This window comes from Astatotilapia calliptera, chromosome 23 (genome assembly GCF_964374335.1).
Source record: "Astatotilapia calliptera chromosome 23, fAstCal68.1, whole genome shotgun sequence".
NCBI classification, from domain to species: Eukaryota; Metazoa; Chordata; class Actinopteri; order Cichliformes; family Cichlidae; genus Astatotilapia; species Astatotilapia calliptera.
Window position 1 is genome coordinate 42605164 of NC_137443.1, and position 17305 is coordinate 42622468.

The following is a 17305-nucleotide window of genomic DNA, read 5'->3' on the forward strand; positions in this document are numbered from 1 at the left end:
GTGATGTGATTTGCTGCTGAATGAATTCGGAACTAATTGGAAATCTGGATATTAATTAAATAAACCTGCTTTGAGCATCAATTAATTGTTGTTTGAAATTCTTTATAAATATATAAATATAGTGCCACTCTTCTACTGTTTAAATTGCAACTGTTTAAAACTGACTAATTTATTCATACACTTGAGCATAAACACATGCACAGTAAATGGCCTGTACTTGTACAGCGCTTTACTTAGTCCCCAAGGACCCCAAAGAGCTTTACACTACATTCAGTCATTCACACATTCACACACTGGTGATGGCAGCTACATTGTAGCCACAGCTGCCCTGGGGCGCACTGACAGAGGCGAGGCTGCCGGACACTGGCGCCACCGGGCCCTCTGACCACCACCAGTAGGCAACGGGTGAAGTGTCTTGCCCCGGGACACAACGACCGAGACTGTCGGAGGCGGGGCTCAATCTGGCAACCTTCCAATTACAGGATGAACTGCGAACTCTTGAGCCACGATTGACCTATATACACATATACTTTACAGTACTAGTCAGTGCTTACATACTAGTTCTTTTCCCTACTTTTTCATGCTTACTGGTACAAATGCCTGTTACTAGAGTTAAATGCTATCAATGTATTCTCACAGTTATGGAACTGTACAAATGCATACAAAATAACGCTCACGTAAACATAACTGTGCACTAGTTTGCCCTTATTGCTGCAGTTTGTTTCAAGTTGTTCTCTCTCTCTCTCTCTCTCTCTCTCTCTCACTCACACACACACACACACACACACACACACACACTCACTATGTAACGTTTCAGCAAAAAAATACCGCCCCTTCCCCCCACAGTGACACCACCACCACTAGTCTGCACAGCTGACATAAGGCAGCATGGATCCATCCTTTCATGCTATTTATGCCAAATTCTGACCCGACCATCTGCATGTCAGAGCAGAAATCAAGACTCATCAGACCAGGCAACATTTATCCAATCTTCTCATGTCAAATTTTGAGAACTGTAGCTTCAATTTCCTGTTCTTAGCTGACCAAAACGCTCTTCTGCATTCTTTGGTTGCAACAAATGGTTGTATGAGCTACGGTTGCCTTCCTATCAGACATTTTTCTCTGACCGTTGACATCAATAAGGCAGTTTTTCCAAGAGAACTGCCTTTCACTGGATATTTTCTCTTTTTTGTCACCGAAAAGGGTGTCTGTGTTACTTCTTGTCTTATATATATTGTCTCTGTTTTCCTCTGTCCTTTGTCAGAGTGCCTGTTCACCTACCCCCTGTGTCTCCATATTCCCAGTGTTCAAGGTTTCCGAGTGTTTTCCCAGTTTAGGTTGTCATGGTTGGTTCTGTTTGCTACTCAGCCAGAATAAACAGCTCGCTCTTTTTAAAAGTAGGCTCCAGAATGGATGATGGCATGTTCGCATGTCTTTATGCAACACTGAGTGTGCTGAACTAAAGGTAGGCCTAGTTTCATTTTCATGGTCATTATTATCAAGACAATGATTACGCCTTATTCTGATTATTTCTCCCTTTTGGAGGTGTAACGTTTACATGAGGGGTGTAGGAACATTTCCCCCTAAATATTTTTAGATAAACTTTTGCTAAAGTCACAGTTTTTGTCGTATTGATGATGCAGCTAGAATAAGTGCTTTTAAATAAAAGAATAACCATTCAAAGTGCTCAGTGGTGAAACTGTAACTCTTTCAGAGTTTGACAGCTGGACAAGTGATGCCGTATTTAAAGAAACATGAGATGAGTGCAGCATATTATCTGAACAGAGACCATTCAATGAGCAAGAATAAACACTGAAAGAGAAACACTTCACTGTTGATTATCATATGAAGTCTAATGAAAGCTGTTAATCTGTTAATATCCTGTTAATCTGCAAATACAGAACATGCGACTTTAAAGCATCCAGCAAAGTGATAACTGTCCTCTGCCCACTAAGTAGTGACTCTACAAAAGATTATTTTCAATATCATCTTTATATTATATTTAGTTATTCTCCAGCGCAACAATGTAAGGAGCTCTGTGATTGGTTAGGAAAGGACAGACTGGCCACCTGGATTTTTCTTCACTGCACATTGATCCATAGCTTTGCTCTGTAAAGGCTAACAAAGTGCTTTTGCTTTACAAAGACATTCAGCGTCGGTATTCACTCTTTTAAAATGCCACTGAACACTGGAGTGAAATGGAGCCCTGATCCTCAGAGTTTTATTGTTGCTAACATTTCTTATAGATAGCACAGATAGTGCCCCACTGCAGTAATCACTCATGTCTAGATATTCCTGTTAAAACGGAGTTTTTCCTCCCCACTGTTGCATAGCAAACCTAGCAAACACAAACTATTGTATAAAACGATCTAATTTAAACGAACAATCATATTGAAGCTTCAGACAGCCGTCATATGACAGTGAAACACTGCCATCTGCTGGACTCGAATAACAAAGACGCTGCTTTGACGGGTGAGGGAGTTTCAACAAGTCTGCAACGACTCAAGCATCAAACTACAGAACTATTGTAGCGGACATGGTGCTCTAATGACTGCTTCATTAACGCAGGTCAGAAAGGATCAAACATATCAATAAATTGTGAAATACAAAAAATTACTGTTTCACTGCACACACAAACCTTCTCTTATTAGCACAACACTGCCCAGGCCTCAGAGTGTATTCCATATAGACTATTAAACCTTAGCATGTTATTTTAATGTCTTACAGGTAAAACAGCCAAAAAGTAAAGTTAACTGTAATTTAAAATATTCAGCTGCAAAAATGCTTTTAGCAAATAATTTTTATGACTGCTGCTAAAATTCAATACTAGATTTTTGCTGGTCTGATTAAAAGGTTAAATGTAGAAGTTTTGGGATAATATATTAATACTTCCAAAACAATAAAGTTGTTGTAGAGAATCTATGTTCATTATTGTTGCTCATCATGGAAAGACAAAGACATTACACCCTCCTACTCTCTGCACACAGTGGTCTGAGGGATCTTCCAGGATCGGGGATTTTATTTATTTTGTTCTTTTTCGGTCTTACTGGTTAGTAGGTGGTGATTTTCTACCTGTTGATCTCACATTTGGAACATGATTTGCTCTGGAGCAGATTAGGTTCAAAGCATGAGTTGACCTGGCATTATGTCTTGGATTACAAAAAAATCCCACATTAAATCTTGAAGTTAACCGGATAAGACAGCGTTGTGTTTCACAGTAAAGGCCTCAGAGAGTTGTTGCTAACCAAATTCCATCTTGTATGGCCACTCAGCATCTTATGATGTTTTGTAACCTGCCACTACAAAGAAGCAGTGAAACAGTTTCTGTTTTAGCGCACATACACTGTGTGCTGAACAGTATAAGGGCAATAAAGTGATGGTACAGAAATCTGCATCTGGTCAGAAGGAAAAGCACGCACACTTGGAAGACTTGGCCAGATTTTTATAAAATTATTGGCTGACAGTGGACAGATGAAAGGATGTGGATGGTCACACCCTCGTGCAGTAAAGACGGCGTTCGGTTCATTGAATACACAAAACCAAACACACAAAAGACACAATAAGACAGCTGATCAGTTTGCTTCACTGACTCATCTTTTTTTTTTTTTTTTGCCTGTCCCGTTTGGATCTTTAGCCATCAGAATTGTTGTCTGAAGGCCAAGAAAGATGCCAAGCGGCTTTACTTTACCAATTGGATCATCACGGTCTTGCGTTTGGGCCATTTGATTGACCTTTATTATAATTATATATTTATTTGATTTGATTTTTGGTTGTTACAGATGGGACAGACATGACTGGGGGATAGGACAGGGAGAAAGAATGAAAGAAAGAGAGGGGGAGAAAAAAAATAGAGGGGAGAAGAGACGGTGAGAAAGGGGGGAAGAAAAAAAGAAAAACAAACAAAACACCTGGATCACCTGTATGGAGATAAGAAAAAACAGAAGAGAAAACAAACAAGAAAGAGCAACATAATAAATATAGCACCATCACAATAAAACAGCTAACAGTAGATAACAGTAGATACCAAATATTAGATGTTATGTTACAGCACGCAAGATCGACAGCGCACAATGTGCTTTCAGGCAGCAGCCAAGAAAGGTGTAGTTTGTGTCTGTGAACACCTGTGTACACACCTGTGTACACACCTGTGTGGATCAGCACGCTTGTATTCAAAAGGGTCCTCGTCTGAGTGCTGGCTTTCAGTTGTGCTGTCTCTCTTGCCCAGCCATGCACACACAGACACTGTGCTACACTTACACAGTGAGACAGATGCTCACAGAGACGTCCAGATACATTTTGTCCTTGCTGGAGGTCATCTTGTGTGTGTCTTTTGGCCCACTGTGGCCTCACACCGAGCTCCTGCTGTTTTTTGAACACTTTAACAGCTAACAACTTTTAGCTTCCTGTTGAACACACTTAAGTGGTCACTCACTTCCTGTGCCCTGGGCAATAAGAGACGTTTTGTGTTTTATAATTTATTGATATGTTTGATCCTTTCTGACCTGCGTTAATGAAGCAGTCATTAGAGCACCATGTCCACTATAATAGTTCTGTAGTTTGTAGAGGTGGGAATCACCATACACCCCACGATACGATATTATCACAATACTTAACTCACGATACGATATTATTGCGATTTTTTTAAATATATTTTTGCAATATTATGGGTATTGCAATACAATATTTTGTGATTTATCACATATTTTTTCTACTGCAGATTTTGTCCATAAAGGTAAACTTTATCATTATTCATTTTATTTTAATAATAAAGTCTCACACTCAGTCTTTCTCTCATGTCAGTCAGTTTTATTGCTGACAAAGTGAACGGTTTGTATAACAGTCTAGTAACCAACTTAACTGAACATAACTATCTGGTACAATTATAGCTTATAATAAAATATCATTTTACATTAAATAAAAAAGTTTTAAATTTAAATAAAATAAAACATTTCTTAAATTAAAATAAGTAAACTGTCCTGTTTGTTGCTGCCCTAAAAAGTTAAACACATTTGGACAGTGAAGCAATGTCAGCATTCTTGCTCAGAAAAAGGAGCTGATCAACATGCTCTGAAGTCAGAGTGCTCCGTTTTGCTGTGACGATGTCTCCAGCGGTTGAGAAGACTCTTTCAGCCGAGACACTAGTGCCTGGGATACAAAGGTATCTTTTTGCCAGCGTGGCCAGGAAAGGATAGACTTCCTCATGGGATTTCCACCAGCTTAGTGGGTCTTCTGTGAGTGCCAGTGATGTGACCTCCTGGTATCTTTTCACCTCCTCCTCAGCTGTGGCAGATAATGATTTTGGTGGGGCTCCAACATCACCATAAGTCTGACCAAGCAAGTCTGTTAACCCACGAGACTTCCTCATCTTGGCTGGTATGAGAGGGGGTCTGGGATTTTGTTCAGTCTCGTCGGGTTTCTCATGATGTTCATGGGCTTCTGGCTCACAGATGGGCTGCTGCCTCTTTTCTTCCTGTAGAAAACCCACACACATACAGAGAGAGGGAGAAAATAAATATTTCATATCTTTTAGTATGCAGTAATATGTTAGCAAATTATAATTAATGTATTTAATTGTTAAATAGAATATTACCAATATGACAAAAATATCACCGATCTACTAATATTGTAAGTTATTTAAATTATAACACCAAAATGTTTGCTTACCTGAAGGGTTATAGCCTCAGCAACCACTCTGGCATAGGTTTCCTGTCTTTCCTCCAGTGACAGGAATGGCAGGGTTTTAAAGCGTGGGTCGAGAGCTGATGCTGTGTAGAGGGTGTTCCTCTCGACTGTGCTGGCATATCTCTTCTTAAGATCTTGACTGATACTTTGCTTGATGTTTCTGACCAGTGCTGTGTCACCAATGTTGTCTTGGGTGTCGTGCAACAGCTGTGCTAGCAGCGGTGCTACGAGAGACAGAGTAGGATTCTTTTCCTCAGACATCACAGTAGTCGCGACTTGCATTGACTTCAAGGCCCGGACAATTTCTTCAGTGTTCCCAATATCAGTCTTATTTAGAGTAAAGATATGTGCTACTCTTTCTGACTTCGGGAGACAGCAGCGCTGCACAAATTGCAGGTTGTTGTTCAAGGAAACGCTGGAGCATGTCATAAGCACTGTTCCATCTCGTGCAGACGTCGGTCTTGAGCTTGTGAGTCGGGAGCTGTAACATTTTCTGTTTTTGCTCCAGAGTGTGGTTTGCCACTGTGCTTCTATTGAAAAACCCAGTTATGCGCCGCACTCTCCCCAAGACCCTGGCTACTGCAGGCAGGTTTAAGGCTCGTTGTGATGCCAGATTGAGCGTATGGGCGAAACACTTCACATGCAGGTATCCCGCTAGCTGAGTGGCAATTGTCATATTAGAAGCATTGTCGGTGACAACCACAAGATTTTTGTCGGCAATCCCCCATTCCTGTGCTGCATTTTGCAGGAGATTTGCAATGTTCGCTCCGGTGTGACTTTCATGTAATGTTCGAGTTTGGAGAACGTAAGACAGCAGTTGCCAGTCCGCTGTGAGATAATGAGCTGTTATAGTCACATATGAATCCACAGCCCGCGAGGTCCATGCGTCGCAAGTTAATGCAACCCTTTCTGCTGTGCTCAAACTTTCCTCAACTTTACGCTTCACATCTATGTAGAGATTGGGTACGGCTGTGTCGGCGAAAAAACGTCGTGATGGTATCACATACCTGGGTTCCAGCGTCTTGATCATGTAAGAAAAGCCCTCGTTTTCCACAATGTTGTAAGGACGCAGGTCTTTGCAGATGAAGTACGTGATAGATTGTGTTATTTTCTTAGCTCGCTCTGAATTGGGAGATAGCTTTGCTAAGCTAAGAGCGTCCAGCGTTGGTTGATTTTTCAGTGGAGCTGATTCAGAGCTAGCTTTCCCGTCCGCGGTTAATGCTATATTTGGATGGTGCCGTGTAAGATGGGCCCTCATGTTCGTAGTATTCCCAGAGTACTTTATTTTCATACGACACACCTTGCAAATCCCGTGTGTCATATCCATCTCATTTGTTCCATCCTTGTTAAAAAATCCAAAGTACGTCCAGACGTTTGATTTAAACGCAGATGGCGCTTTCCTGATCTCTTTTTCTTCCTCCATCTTTGTTTGATCAATTTTCCCATGTGCTGACCTAACCTCTGCTGACCTCACTAGAGAAAAAGCTCAACCGCACCATCTGGTGGATTGGAAGTTTTTGGAACAAAATATCGATGTCTGCTGTCCCTGTATCGATACATTATTGGCAAACAAAATATCGCGATACTACGCAGTATCGATTTTTTTCCCCCACCCCTAGTAGTTTGATGCTTGAGTCGTTGCAGACTTGTTGAAACTCCCTCACCCGTCAAAGCAGCGTCTTTGTTATTGGAGTCCAGCAGATGGCAGTGTTTCACTGTCTGACGGCTGTCTGAAGCTTCAGCTGGATTATTCGTTTGCTATGTTTGCCATGTTACAGTGGGGAGGAAAAACTCCCTTTTAACAGGAATATCTAGACATGAGTGATTACTGCAGTGGGGCACTATCTGTGCTATCTATAAGAAATGTTAGCAACAATAAAACTCTGAGGATCAGGGCTCCATTTCACTCCAGTGTTCAGTGGCATTTTAAAAGAGTGAATACCGACGCTGAATGTCTTTGTAAAGCAAAAGCACTTTGTTAGCCTTTACAGAGCAAAGCTATGGATCAATGTGCAGTGAAGAAAAATCCAGGTGGCCAGTCTGTCCTTTCCTAACCAATCACAGAGCTCCTTACATTGCACCATGTGGCTAATTTGCGTTTTACTGATATTGCTGGGCTGCTGTCAATCATATCATATATTACAACAGAGCATTGACCTTTAACCTGTTTAATTCATACTGAGTATTTAAAAAAAAAAGTATTGTCATAATAAATTCTGCCTCACTGAAACACCATTTTGCATTAGCCTCTATCACCTGACTTGTCACTGATGATATCACTGAGCAGGCGAGCGGTAGCGGCGGGGGGGGGGGGTGTAGGTGAAGCTCGTGAAGAACAAAAATTCTGTACGAGCAGATGCAGTGAGTCCAATAACCAGGGGTAACTGGAAATAAGGTGTTGTAGGTTGGCTTCCACAGTGTAAAGAGACGCTTCTCCCTCATGCTCTAACAGTTGGTAAATCAATTTAGAAGCAGAGTCGATAACGGCCTCCTGAAGCTCCCTAGGTGGGGTGACTGCCGCTGGATCCATATCTGGCTGGTCCGTACTGTCACGGCGGGTAAGGAGAGCCGTGTGAAAATAATAAATGAGGATCCAATCGCAGGCAGTAGTGGAGAAGTGAAGGTGGTTTATTGAACACAAAAATAAATATGGACAAACAGCAAATGGAGCAGGAACTAAACTAGACTGGAAACAACTAAACTACAGAGCACAAACCTGGACAAGAACGAGCAGAGGAGATGGACAGCAGGGAGAACACACGGGTGAGACATGGTGGATACACAGACGGACCAGCAACTACAATGACAGAGGACACGACTTAAATACACAGAGAAACACAGGGGAATTACACACAGGTGGTGGACACAGCTGGGAATAATCACCAAGACGAGACAGAGGTAAAACTGAACACACTCACATGAGACGCAGACCTTCACAATAAAACAGGAACAAGAAACCATCACACTAAGACGCAGACTCGACATAGAGAGAGAGACAGAAAATGACACATGGAACTACCGTCTCGCCCCTCCCGGCAGTCTGTATACTTTAAGCTCGGGTAGTTTTTACACAGGATACGGGAGGATTATTGAGAAGAACCTAAGCAAACACGTGACAAGTTTTCAACAGGAATGAATGACAGTAAAAATGTTACCTCACAGATCGTTTTTATGCCATCAGTAATGAGCTGGTTTCAGCTAGACTGGACACACTCAAATGGCAAAGAAGGTTGTGTAGCCTTTGCAGAGAAGATGAAGTGCATTCATGTAAATCAAAATGCATCTTTTAATTGAGGTAGAGGTTTGTCAGAGATATTATTCTCATAATGTACCTTTGTCCCAGCTGATTGCAAAAACCTCTTGTGTACCTCTTTTCAACCACTGGGAGGCGCTACAGCTTCATTCCTTTCACACTAAGGCAGCGGTAGGGAACTCCAGGCCTCGAGGGCGTCCCTGCAGGTTTTAGACGTTCCCTACCCCTGCACTAAGGCCTTTGAAATCTTCATTAACACTGAGCTTGAAATTTCTATCAGTCGAATGCAAAGGAGTCCTGTGGTTGTAGGACAGAGGTAGGGAACGTTAATCTGCCATCATTTAGATTATATGACAACAACCTTCAAATCTGAAGTCTCAGAAATCTGCTTCATGTACAAGTTCCTCCAATAATCAGGGCTAATATCACCAAATTGTACATAAACAGACTTTTACATGTTAAATATTTCTCAAATATGGGGAAAAAAACAATATAAAATACTATATTATTAACAAAATATCTTAAGATACAGCTACAAATTGCTTGAAACATTTGCAACGAAATATATAAAACAGCTTTATTGTCAGTGAGGACAAAGTTATAGTGATGCTGTGCTGGAGTGTTCAAAAGAAGACAGAGACATGAAGTATAAATATTGTATAATATTAAATATAAGAAAGAACAAAGTTATAAAAACATTAATAATTGAAATCTGCAACAATATTCACATAAAGTGTAAAATACAGAGTTAACTGTTTAATAGGTAAAGTTTAGGTCTTGCAGTCGAACAATGATCCCAAACACAGCAGCAAATCTACAGCAGAATAGCTGAAAAGCAAGGTCCAGTCAAAGTCCAGACCTCAACCTGGGACATTCAGAGAGCTGTGCTTAAATAAATGCCCACAAACCTCAAAGAACTGAAGCAACGTTGTAATGAAGAGTGGGCCAACATTCCTCCACAACAATATGAGAGACTGATAAAGTCAAGCAGAAAACAATTACCTCACATTCGTGCTGCTAGAAGTGTTTCTAGTTATTCACAGGACTGTAGTTTGAATTTAAAGAAATGTGAAAGTGCACTGAAATTAACATAAAGTTATTGCAATTTTAAAAAAAAAAATCAAGAAATCTAAGAGGAAGAAACAATGTAAACCACACAATTTTTTTCCTTATATTCTCCACACGGCAATGCACATAACAGACATAAAATATTTGCATTTATCAATAGAAAATATACAATTTTTCCATAGTCATAGCCAGGCCCGATTACTGCCAAACCTGTGCTGAATCAGTCACTTAAATAGGACCTGTCTGACAAAGTAGAGTAGACCAAAAGATCCTCAAAAACTACACATCATGGCGCAATCCAAGGAAATTCAGAAGCAAATAAGAAACAAAGTAATTGAGATCTCTCAGTCTGGAGATGCAACGTCAAGATGAACAGAATCCAGTTTCTGGGATCCTGAAGGAGAATGTCTGGCCATCTGTTCACGACCACAAGCTGAAGTGCACTTGATCCAAAGCACACCAACAAGTCCACCTCTAAGCAGCTTAAGTAAAACAAAATAAAGACTTTGGAATGGCTTAGCCAAAGTTCATACGTGAATCTGATTGAGGTGCTGTGACCTTGGAAAGGTGGTCCATACTCAAAAACCCTCCAGTGTGGCTGAATTACAACAATTTTGCAAAGATGAGTGGGCAGAAATTCTTCCACCACCTCGTAAAGGACTCATTGCCAGTTATCCCAAACGCTTTATTGCAGATGTTTCTACTCAGGGTGGCCCAACCAGTTATTAGGTTTAGGGGGCAATCACTTTTTCCACACAGGGCCATAATAATGGCCGCCTTAATAATAAATGCCTTGATTTAGGAACTACTTTTAATGTTTACTTGTGCTATTTTGCAAAAAATAAAATCTCTGCAAAAACATCAAAACTGCTGAGAAAATACATACTACCACAATGCATTGTTATTGCATCTCAGTTTCTCACCATCACTGATAATCTGACGTCTGCTGGACCTCAGGAATCGTCACCATCACCTCTCTGTGAGGAGCAGAGAGCACTCGTGCTGCACATCCCACCTGTGTGCTGTGTTTACGTGAACCTGAGAGCACAGCTGTAGTGGTGACAGTGAATGTAGCGTTGGTGTTGGACACACTGACAGTGTTGTACTGTGAGAAGCTGAGGTGTTGTTGTGAGACACTGCGTGTTACAGTGGGAGCAGGTCGACCAGTGGCTGAACAGGAAACAACCCACTCTTCAGCAGAGTTTGACTCTCTGACATCAACAGCAGGTTCATGCAGCTCTGTGAAGGATCAGGAGATATAAAATAAGGAGTATATTGTTAAAGATACATTGACTTCTAACATATGTAACGCATTAAGGTAAAATTTCTTACCATAAGGATGTGTTACACGATTTATAAACCCCAGTTTGTTAATTATTTGTTCATTATTCATAACTATATACTTAATTTTTTAAAAATTAAGTGTTTTTGGTCAAATGGAATTTCTTTTTGGGTAATTTTAGCCCTCTGCCAAAATGTTTTAACCTTTCTGTCTCTAACAGTAAAACATCGTTCCTTTATCTTCTGTGTCTGGTGTGTTGGTCAGGATTAGCTAGCTTGGCAAAAAGTTCACATTAAACAATTAAAGTGTGTTACTGTGAGGTGTGTGTTCGTACTACGAGTCACAGCTCGAGTTTTCTTGCGGGTGAAGGTTTTTCACCTCGCTGTCATTCTTGCATAAAAGTGTTTGACCCCTTCAGAAAAAAAAAACGAAATTTGGGATTATTTTTTGTTTTGTTCATTGTGTGTATTTGTTTCTACTTTTTACTTTTTCTTTTACTGTGTACAGCACTTTGGTCAACCTGTGTTGTTTTTAGACATGGTTATTGATTGATTGATTGATTGATTGATTGATTGATTGATTGATTGATATGTCTTTGATTAAAATACAGCCTACTCCACATCCTCCAAGTTACAGAGAAGAGGAACCATCTGGGGTGAACTTGTGCACTTGGTATTGGCTGTCATGGTCCCTGTGCCTCTCCGGCTCGCTCATGTTGGCCACAGGTTTGTTTTGTTTTCTCTCCTGCTTCCCTGGGTGGAGCTCATTGGGCTCTCACCCTTGGCCCACGCATCTGCGGTGATTTCTACACCTGTTGCTGATCAGGCGGCGTCCCCCTTGCCTATTTAACGCTGCGGCACGGAGTATTCGGCACTGGAATGTTGAACCTCCCATGTTCGTGCTCTCAGCTCTCCTAAGACAAACTCTCTCAGTGTTGTTTGGTGTATTGATCTAATTGGACTCTTTGTGTTTAGATCTCCCCGGAACTGGTGGCGGACCCTGACCTGTGATCCCTGTGTGTGTCAACATAAGTGGAAATTGGAGCGAGAGTGGCTGTGGAGAAGCGAGTGTGCGTAAGAAGAGGAGTGGCGGAGTTTGGGCCGAGTGGAGAGCGAGTGTGGATTCCTTCCCCTGGAGCCCTGAAGCCCTGCCCCATTCACTGTATATACACATCACTGTGGTTTCCCTCTGTGTTAATAAATTGTCAACCCTTTGCTTGCCAGAACGCTTCCTGCGTCTGAATCCATCTGTTAGCCCTGACATTGGATACCTGGAAATCAGTGACGGGACCATTAATGCTTAAACTTGTACACAGGTTTGAGAGCAACCACCCAAAAGCTTCTGCTAATAAACACTAGTCTGTGTTTGTGATGCAAATGTTTCTGGCTGTGTTAACAAACATTTAGTAAGGTGAGTGAGGAATATTAATACTTATTATTAGATCATTAGCAGACTGTAGAACTTGACTGCACGCCAAGGTGGCAGTTCAGCCATTTGATTCATGTTGCAGCAGCTCATGAGTGAATGAACATCGTGTAATAAAAGTACTTCTAGAAGTACATTTTTGCAAAAACGTACATTGTGGAGGAATGTAGGGAAGACACGAGGGAGCCCAATATTTTACTCAAACATTAATCGCTGCATCACACAACTGAACATTCAAAGCGCCAAAACCTAACCCTCTCACTTCCCGTTACACTGGGTACGAGTGGAGCTACCTGGTGGTATGTACTTACATTTATTTAAATTTACTTGAGTAGGGTAGAGTCATGCTAATGACCTAATAATTTTATTCAGGTGTGTTGCAGCAGAGATACATTTAAAAGCTTCAGGACGCTGGCTCTCAAGGCCTGGAGTTTGACACCCCTGCTTTACACAAAGATGGGTTAAATCACAGTGCAAAGAATGAATGAATAAATGAAATATAAAAAATAAATAATTATTAAATAGTCTTACACATCAATGTCATTGGTTGACTTTTGAAGTATTTGAATCCTTATTTGGTTCCCTGAGTGAGAGAAGGATTAAAACACTTTAAAATCAGTACTGAAAATATGTGCAGACATTACTAGATAGATTTAGGGTTAGAATCAATAAATCACTATCATGTTAATAAGATAAGACACATTACAAAACGACATACTAGAAAGTGAAAAGGTAACTTTTCTTCAAGCAGCATAGTGGAGCAACAGAAAAAGACAAACCCCAACACCAGCACTGCTGCAGCTATTACAGTGATTGAGGGAAAATCTGTGAAAAAAACAGAAGAACGTGACGCTGACCAACAATAATACATCACTCATGAAGTACTGAAGTCATTGTTATTAGATCCCAGTCAAATTTACCCAAGTATCATCCGTCTCTAGTCTAGTCTGTGGTATACAGAAAGAGTTTCTCACCACCAACAGATGTTTTTTGGACCTCAGGAATCGTCTCCATCACCTCTCTGTGAGGAGCAGAGAGCACTCGTGCTGCACATCCCACCTGTGTGCTGTGTTTACATGAACCTGAGAGCACAGCTGTAGTGGTGACAGTGAATGTAGCGTTGGTGTTCGACACACTGACAGTGTTGTACTGTGAGAAGCTGAGGTCTTGTTGTGAGACACTGAGTGTTACAGTGGGAGCAGGTCGACCAGTGGCTGAACAGGAAACAACCCACTCTTCAGTAGAGTTTGACTCTCTGACATCAACAGCAGGTTCATGCAGCTCTGTGAAGGATCAGGAAATATGTTATAAGGACCATGTTGTCAAGAATAAACCAGCTTCTGGTGCATTTAATCACATTAAGGTAAAAGTTCTTACCATAGACTTGGAGGCAGGGTCTACCTGTGAAGGAGCCTTCAGGATAAGTGTTAAACAGACAGTGATAGCATCCTTCATCCTGCTCCGTCACATTCCTGATGACTATGGAGCAGTTCTGTAGTTCAGTGTATTTAAACTTGACTTTATCGTTAAAGCCATCATTCACTCTCTGACCATAGTACTTGCTGTAGGTGGCAACATTTGTCTCCACATCACGTGAGATTTTCTGCCATGTGACCTGAACGACGTCTTTAGTGTCCAAGAGCTGACAGCTGAATTCAGCATCTTCTCCCACTGCTGCCAGCACAGTCTGCTGTGTTTGGACCACTGCTGTTAGAGCTGCATGGAGAATAACATGAGTTAGAGATGTGGAACTGAGAGGTATTGATGGGAAGGATTAAACAATAATTCGGGTCATGGAGTAGTCTGTGTTTTAGGCTCAAACAAATTGACATGTGGGTACCACTTAAATGTGATGTAGACTATAAATATAAACCTGACACTCATTGTTTCATACTGTATGTTTCAGGTACATTTTCTATAATCTATAAAAAGTAACACAATTCAGTTAGCTACCAACTAAACAAAGAAAGTCAGATAGATGTACAGATCATGTTTATATTGGTTCTGTTGGTCCATGACCAATTCTGGAGGTCTGTACTGCATTTGAACTTTTTCAACAATTTGGAGGTCTAACCATGATTTAAGCTGGACATCAATATGGCGTTCAACATTAGAACCTTGGACTTGATGTATATTTTTTGGACATCATGTAGATATCTATGACAAGTGCAGGGAATTTAAAGGTTTAATTGAGGTCATATTTTTATTTACAAAATATCAATATTGGGGTTACAAAACAATCCCTTCAGTGGACCAAAAATGAATTATAAAACCCATCACTTCAACATAACCAATACCAGGACTGGTATTGACTGGTAACTCGTGCTACTGTAGAAATTCCCATTGATTTTCTACATTTTCCCAGAGGCCTCCCCTTCTGTGGATTACTGGTATGTTATTTATTAATTTGTGCCTCAATTATTTCAGATCAGTTATTTCACTGGGGAAGCCCTATATTGCCCACTTCCTAATTTCAGCACTGTTTGATCTTTCTCTTTAGCATGTATGTAACTTTGGTTTGTTGAGATTTTGGCATTACTTCTGTCATAAACATTCTCTCTCAGACATAACTGACTAAGATTTCTGTGGTTACCCAGAACATTTTAATAGACTTTTTGTAATCAATCAAGTCTTCAAGCCCTTCTTTTTAAAATAGTGTATAAACCGTATGTATGTGTGAAAGACTGTTAATGTTTTGATAAATTGTTTATTTTAGAACAATTGGTGAGTGTGTTTAGCCACTTCACACTACTACACTTTGCTCTAAACTACATTCCTTCTCTGAACAGTATATATGTGAATGGACTGACGGATCTTTTAATTTCAAATGTTAAATAATTGTCAGTAAACTACTTATGACCTGAACTCCGTCTCTGTCTAATGGAAATGAGTGCCTTCTTGTTTTTAACTACATTGGGGTTGTGAAACGTCTTTTACATTGTAGGCCACATACAACCCAATTTTTGTTAATTTACCAACCATACATACATAACACACAAACATGTGGTTTATCTATTGCTTTCATCGTAATATGAATAGGCATGGGGCAACCTTTAACAAAACAGTCTAAAGCTGTTTTCACACAGCTCTCAAAACAGTCTCATTAATCTGAATGATGAACAACTCAACACAGAAAGTTGATTTTGTTCTTTTTTATTAGGCTGAGTGTTCAGTGGGAGAAACGTTTTGTCACTCATTCAAACAAAATCTAAACTCTTCAGTAATTGTATCTCCCTCTAATTCTGTCTAAAGACAATCTCTTTGTCACTTCAGAGAAAAGTTCTCACATTTTAGGATCAATATTTAATTATTACGAGTGAAGGTTCTTGTTTTCTTTTTTTTTTCTCTTGTCACAATAAATAACTTTGAAAAACAAAAACAACAATACGGAATAAAACTTACCTTTTGAAAAGGCCATAAAAAGAAAAAACAAACACAGAATCCCACAGTTTGACATGGTGCACGTCTCTGTCTCCCCACTGGCTATTGTACGACGTATTGAAACAACGTCGTACAATAGCCAAATTATTGAAAACTCAAATGTCCACGAAGGAAGGAAGAATCTCCCTTCCTTGTGGGACATTCCAAGGCGTGTTAGAATGATCAACTGTACCAAGTAAAGTACAAAAACTTCCCAGTGCAGAGTTTCATCAGTGTTTTAATCAGCAAACTCAATCATTTTTTTCTGCATTTTGAAAATTCAGTAAAGCTGTAGGTGTCAACATTTGTCTCCACATCTTGTAAGATTTTCTGCCATGTGACCTGAAGGATGTATTTAGTCTCCGAGAGCTGACAGCTGAATTCAGCATCTTCTCCCACTGCAACCAGCACAGTCTGCTGTGCTTGTATCACTGCTGTTAGAGCTGCACAAACAAAATAAGAGGCTTTCATAGTCTGTGTTTTATGTTTCATTTAAAAAAAAAAAAACAACAACTACATAACAGAATTCACTGAGGTACATACTGAACTTACAGGACAGAAACAAAGTACCAATCCTATTGCAGTAGTATATCTCCAGTAACAATACCAGCATTGGTATCAATACTATTGATAACTGCATCAATCTGCCCACCTCTAACTCGTGCTATTGTAGAAATTCCCTGTGAACTTATACATTTTCTCAGAAGCCTTCCCTCCGCGCATTACTGGTATGTTATTTATTATTTTGTGCTCCAAGTTCAGTTATTTCACTGGGGAAGCCCCGTAATGCCCACTTCTTCATTTCAGTACTGTTTGATCTTTCCCTTTAACATGTATGTAACTTTGGCTTGTTGAGATTTTAGCATTACTTCTGTCACCAACATTTTAATGCTATCTTTACTCTGTTATAATCATCTCTCTGTCTCAGGCATAACTGACTGAGATTTCTTTGGAAAAGTTCTCACATTTATGACCTTTTTAGGAGCTTCTTGTTTTGTTTTGTTTTCCTGTCACAATAAATAACTTAAAAAACCAAAAATGACAATATGGAATAAAACTTACCTTTTCAAGAGGCCATTAGAAAAACTAACAAATGTATAATCCCACAGTCTGACATGTTGCACCATTTGCCATGTCTGTCCCCTCACTGGCTGTTATACAATGCATAGAAACAA

General features: G+C 40.2%; 2 protein-coding genes and 2 long non-coding RNA genes across 4 annotated transcripts in view; 2 read left to right on the forward strand and 2 right to left on the reverse strand.

Annotated features, from left to right (window-relative positions):
* LOC145424315 (uncharacterized) overlaps positions 1-17305 on the forward strand; it is a 98155-nt gene that overhangs the window by 74317 nt on the left and 6533 nt on the right. The window lies entirely within an intron of this gene.
* Positions 4776-6688, reverse strand: LOC113016554 (E3 SUMO-protein ligase ZBED1-like). The gene is made up of 2 exons (XM_026159455.2): positions 5665-6688; positions 4776-5470 (listed from the first exon to the last, which is right to left on the reverse strand). Exons 1-2 carry the CDS (start codon positions 6109-6111, stop codon positions 5000-5002), a joined length of 918 nt encoding a protein of 305 aa, XP_026015240.2. The 5' UTR covers positions 6112-6688; the 3' UTR covers positions 4776-4999.
* Positions 11546-12507, forward strand: LOC145424317 (uncharacterized). The gene is made up of 2 exons (XR_013905349.1): positions 11546-12010; positions 12260-12507. It is a non-coding gene; the product is annotated as an uncharacterized LOC145424317 (long non-coding RNA).
* LOC113016473 (OX-2 membrane glycoprotein-like) overlaps positions 13267-17305 on the reverse strand; it is a 61748-nt gene continuing 57709 nt past the window's right edge. Inside the window, exons 3-5 of the mRNA XM_080297494.1 lie at positions 13685-13993; positions 13429-13535; positions 13267-13293 (exon numbers count right to left, since the gene is read on the reverse strand). Of these exons, the coding sequence (XP_080153620.1) occupies positions 13282-13293; positions 13429-13535; positions 13685-13993 (428 nt within the window). The 3' untranslated portion in view covers positions 13267-13281. The remainder of the gene's footprint in view (positions 13294-13428; positions 13536-13684; positions 13994-17305) is intronic.

Bases quoted from the DNA above. Each gene is read 5' to 3' on its own strand.
- LOC113016554 (XM_026159455.2), bottom strand. From the start codon at position 6,111: ATGACATGCTCCAGCGTTTCCTTGAACAACAACCTGCAATTTGTGCAG. The intron at 5,471-5,664 runs GTAAGCAAACAT...GGTTTTCTACAG, and splicing joins CTGAGGCTATAACCCTTCAG to GAAGAAAAGAGGCAGCAGCC.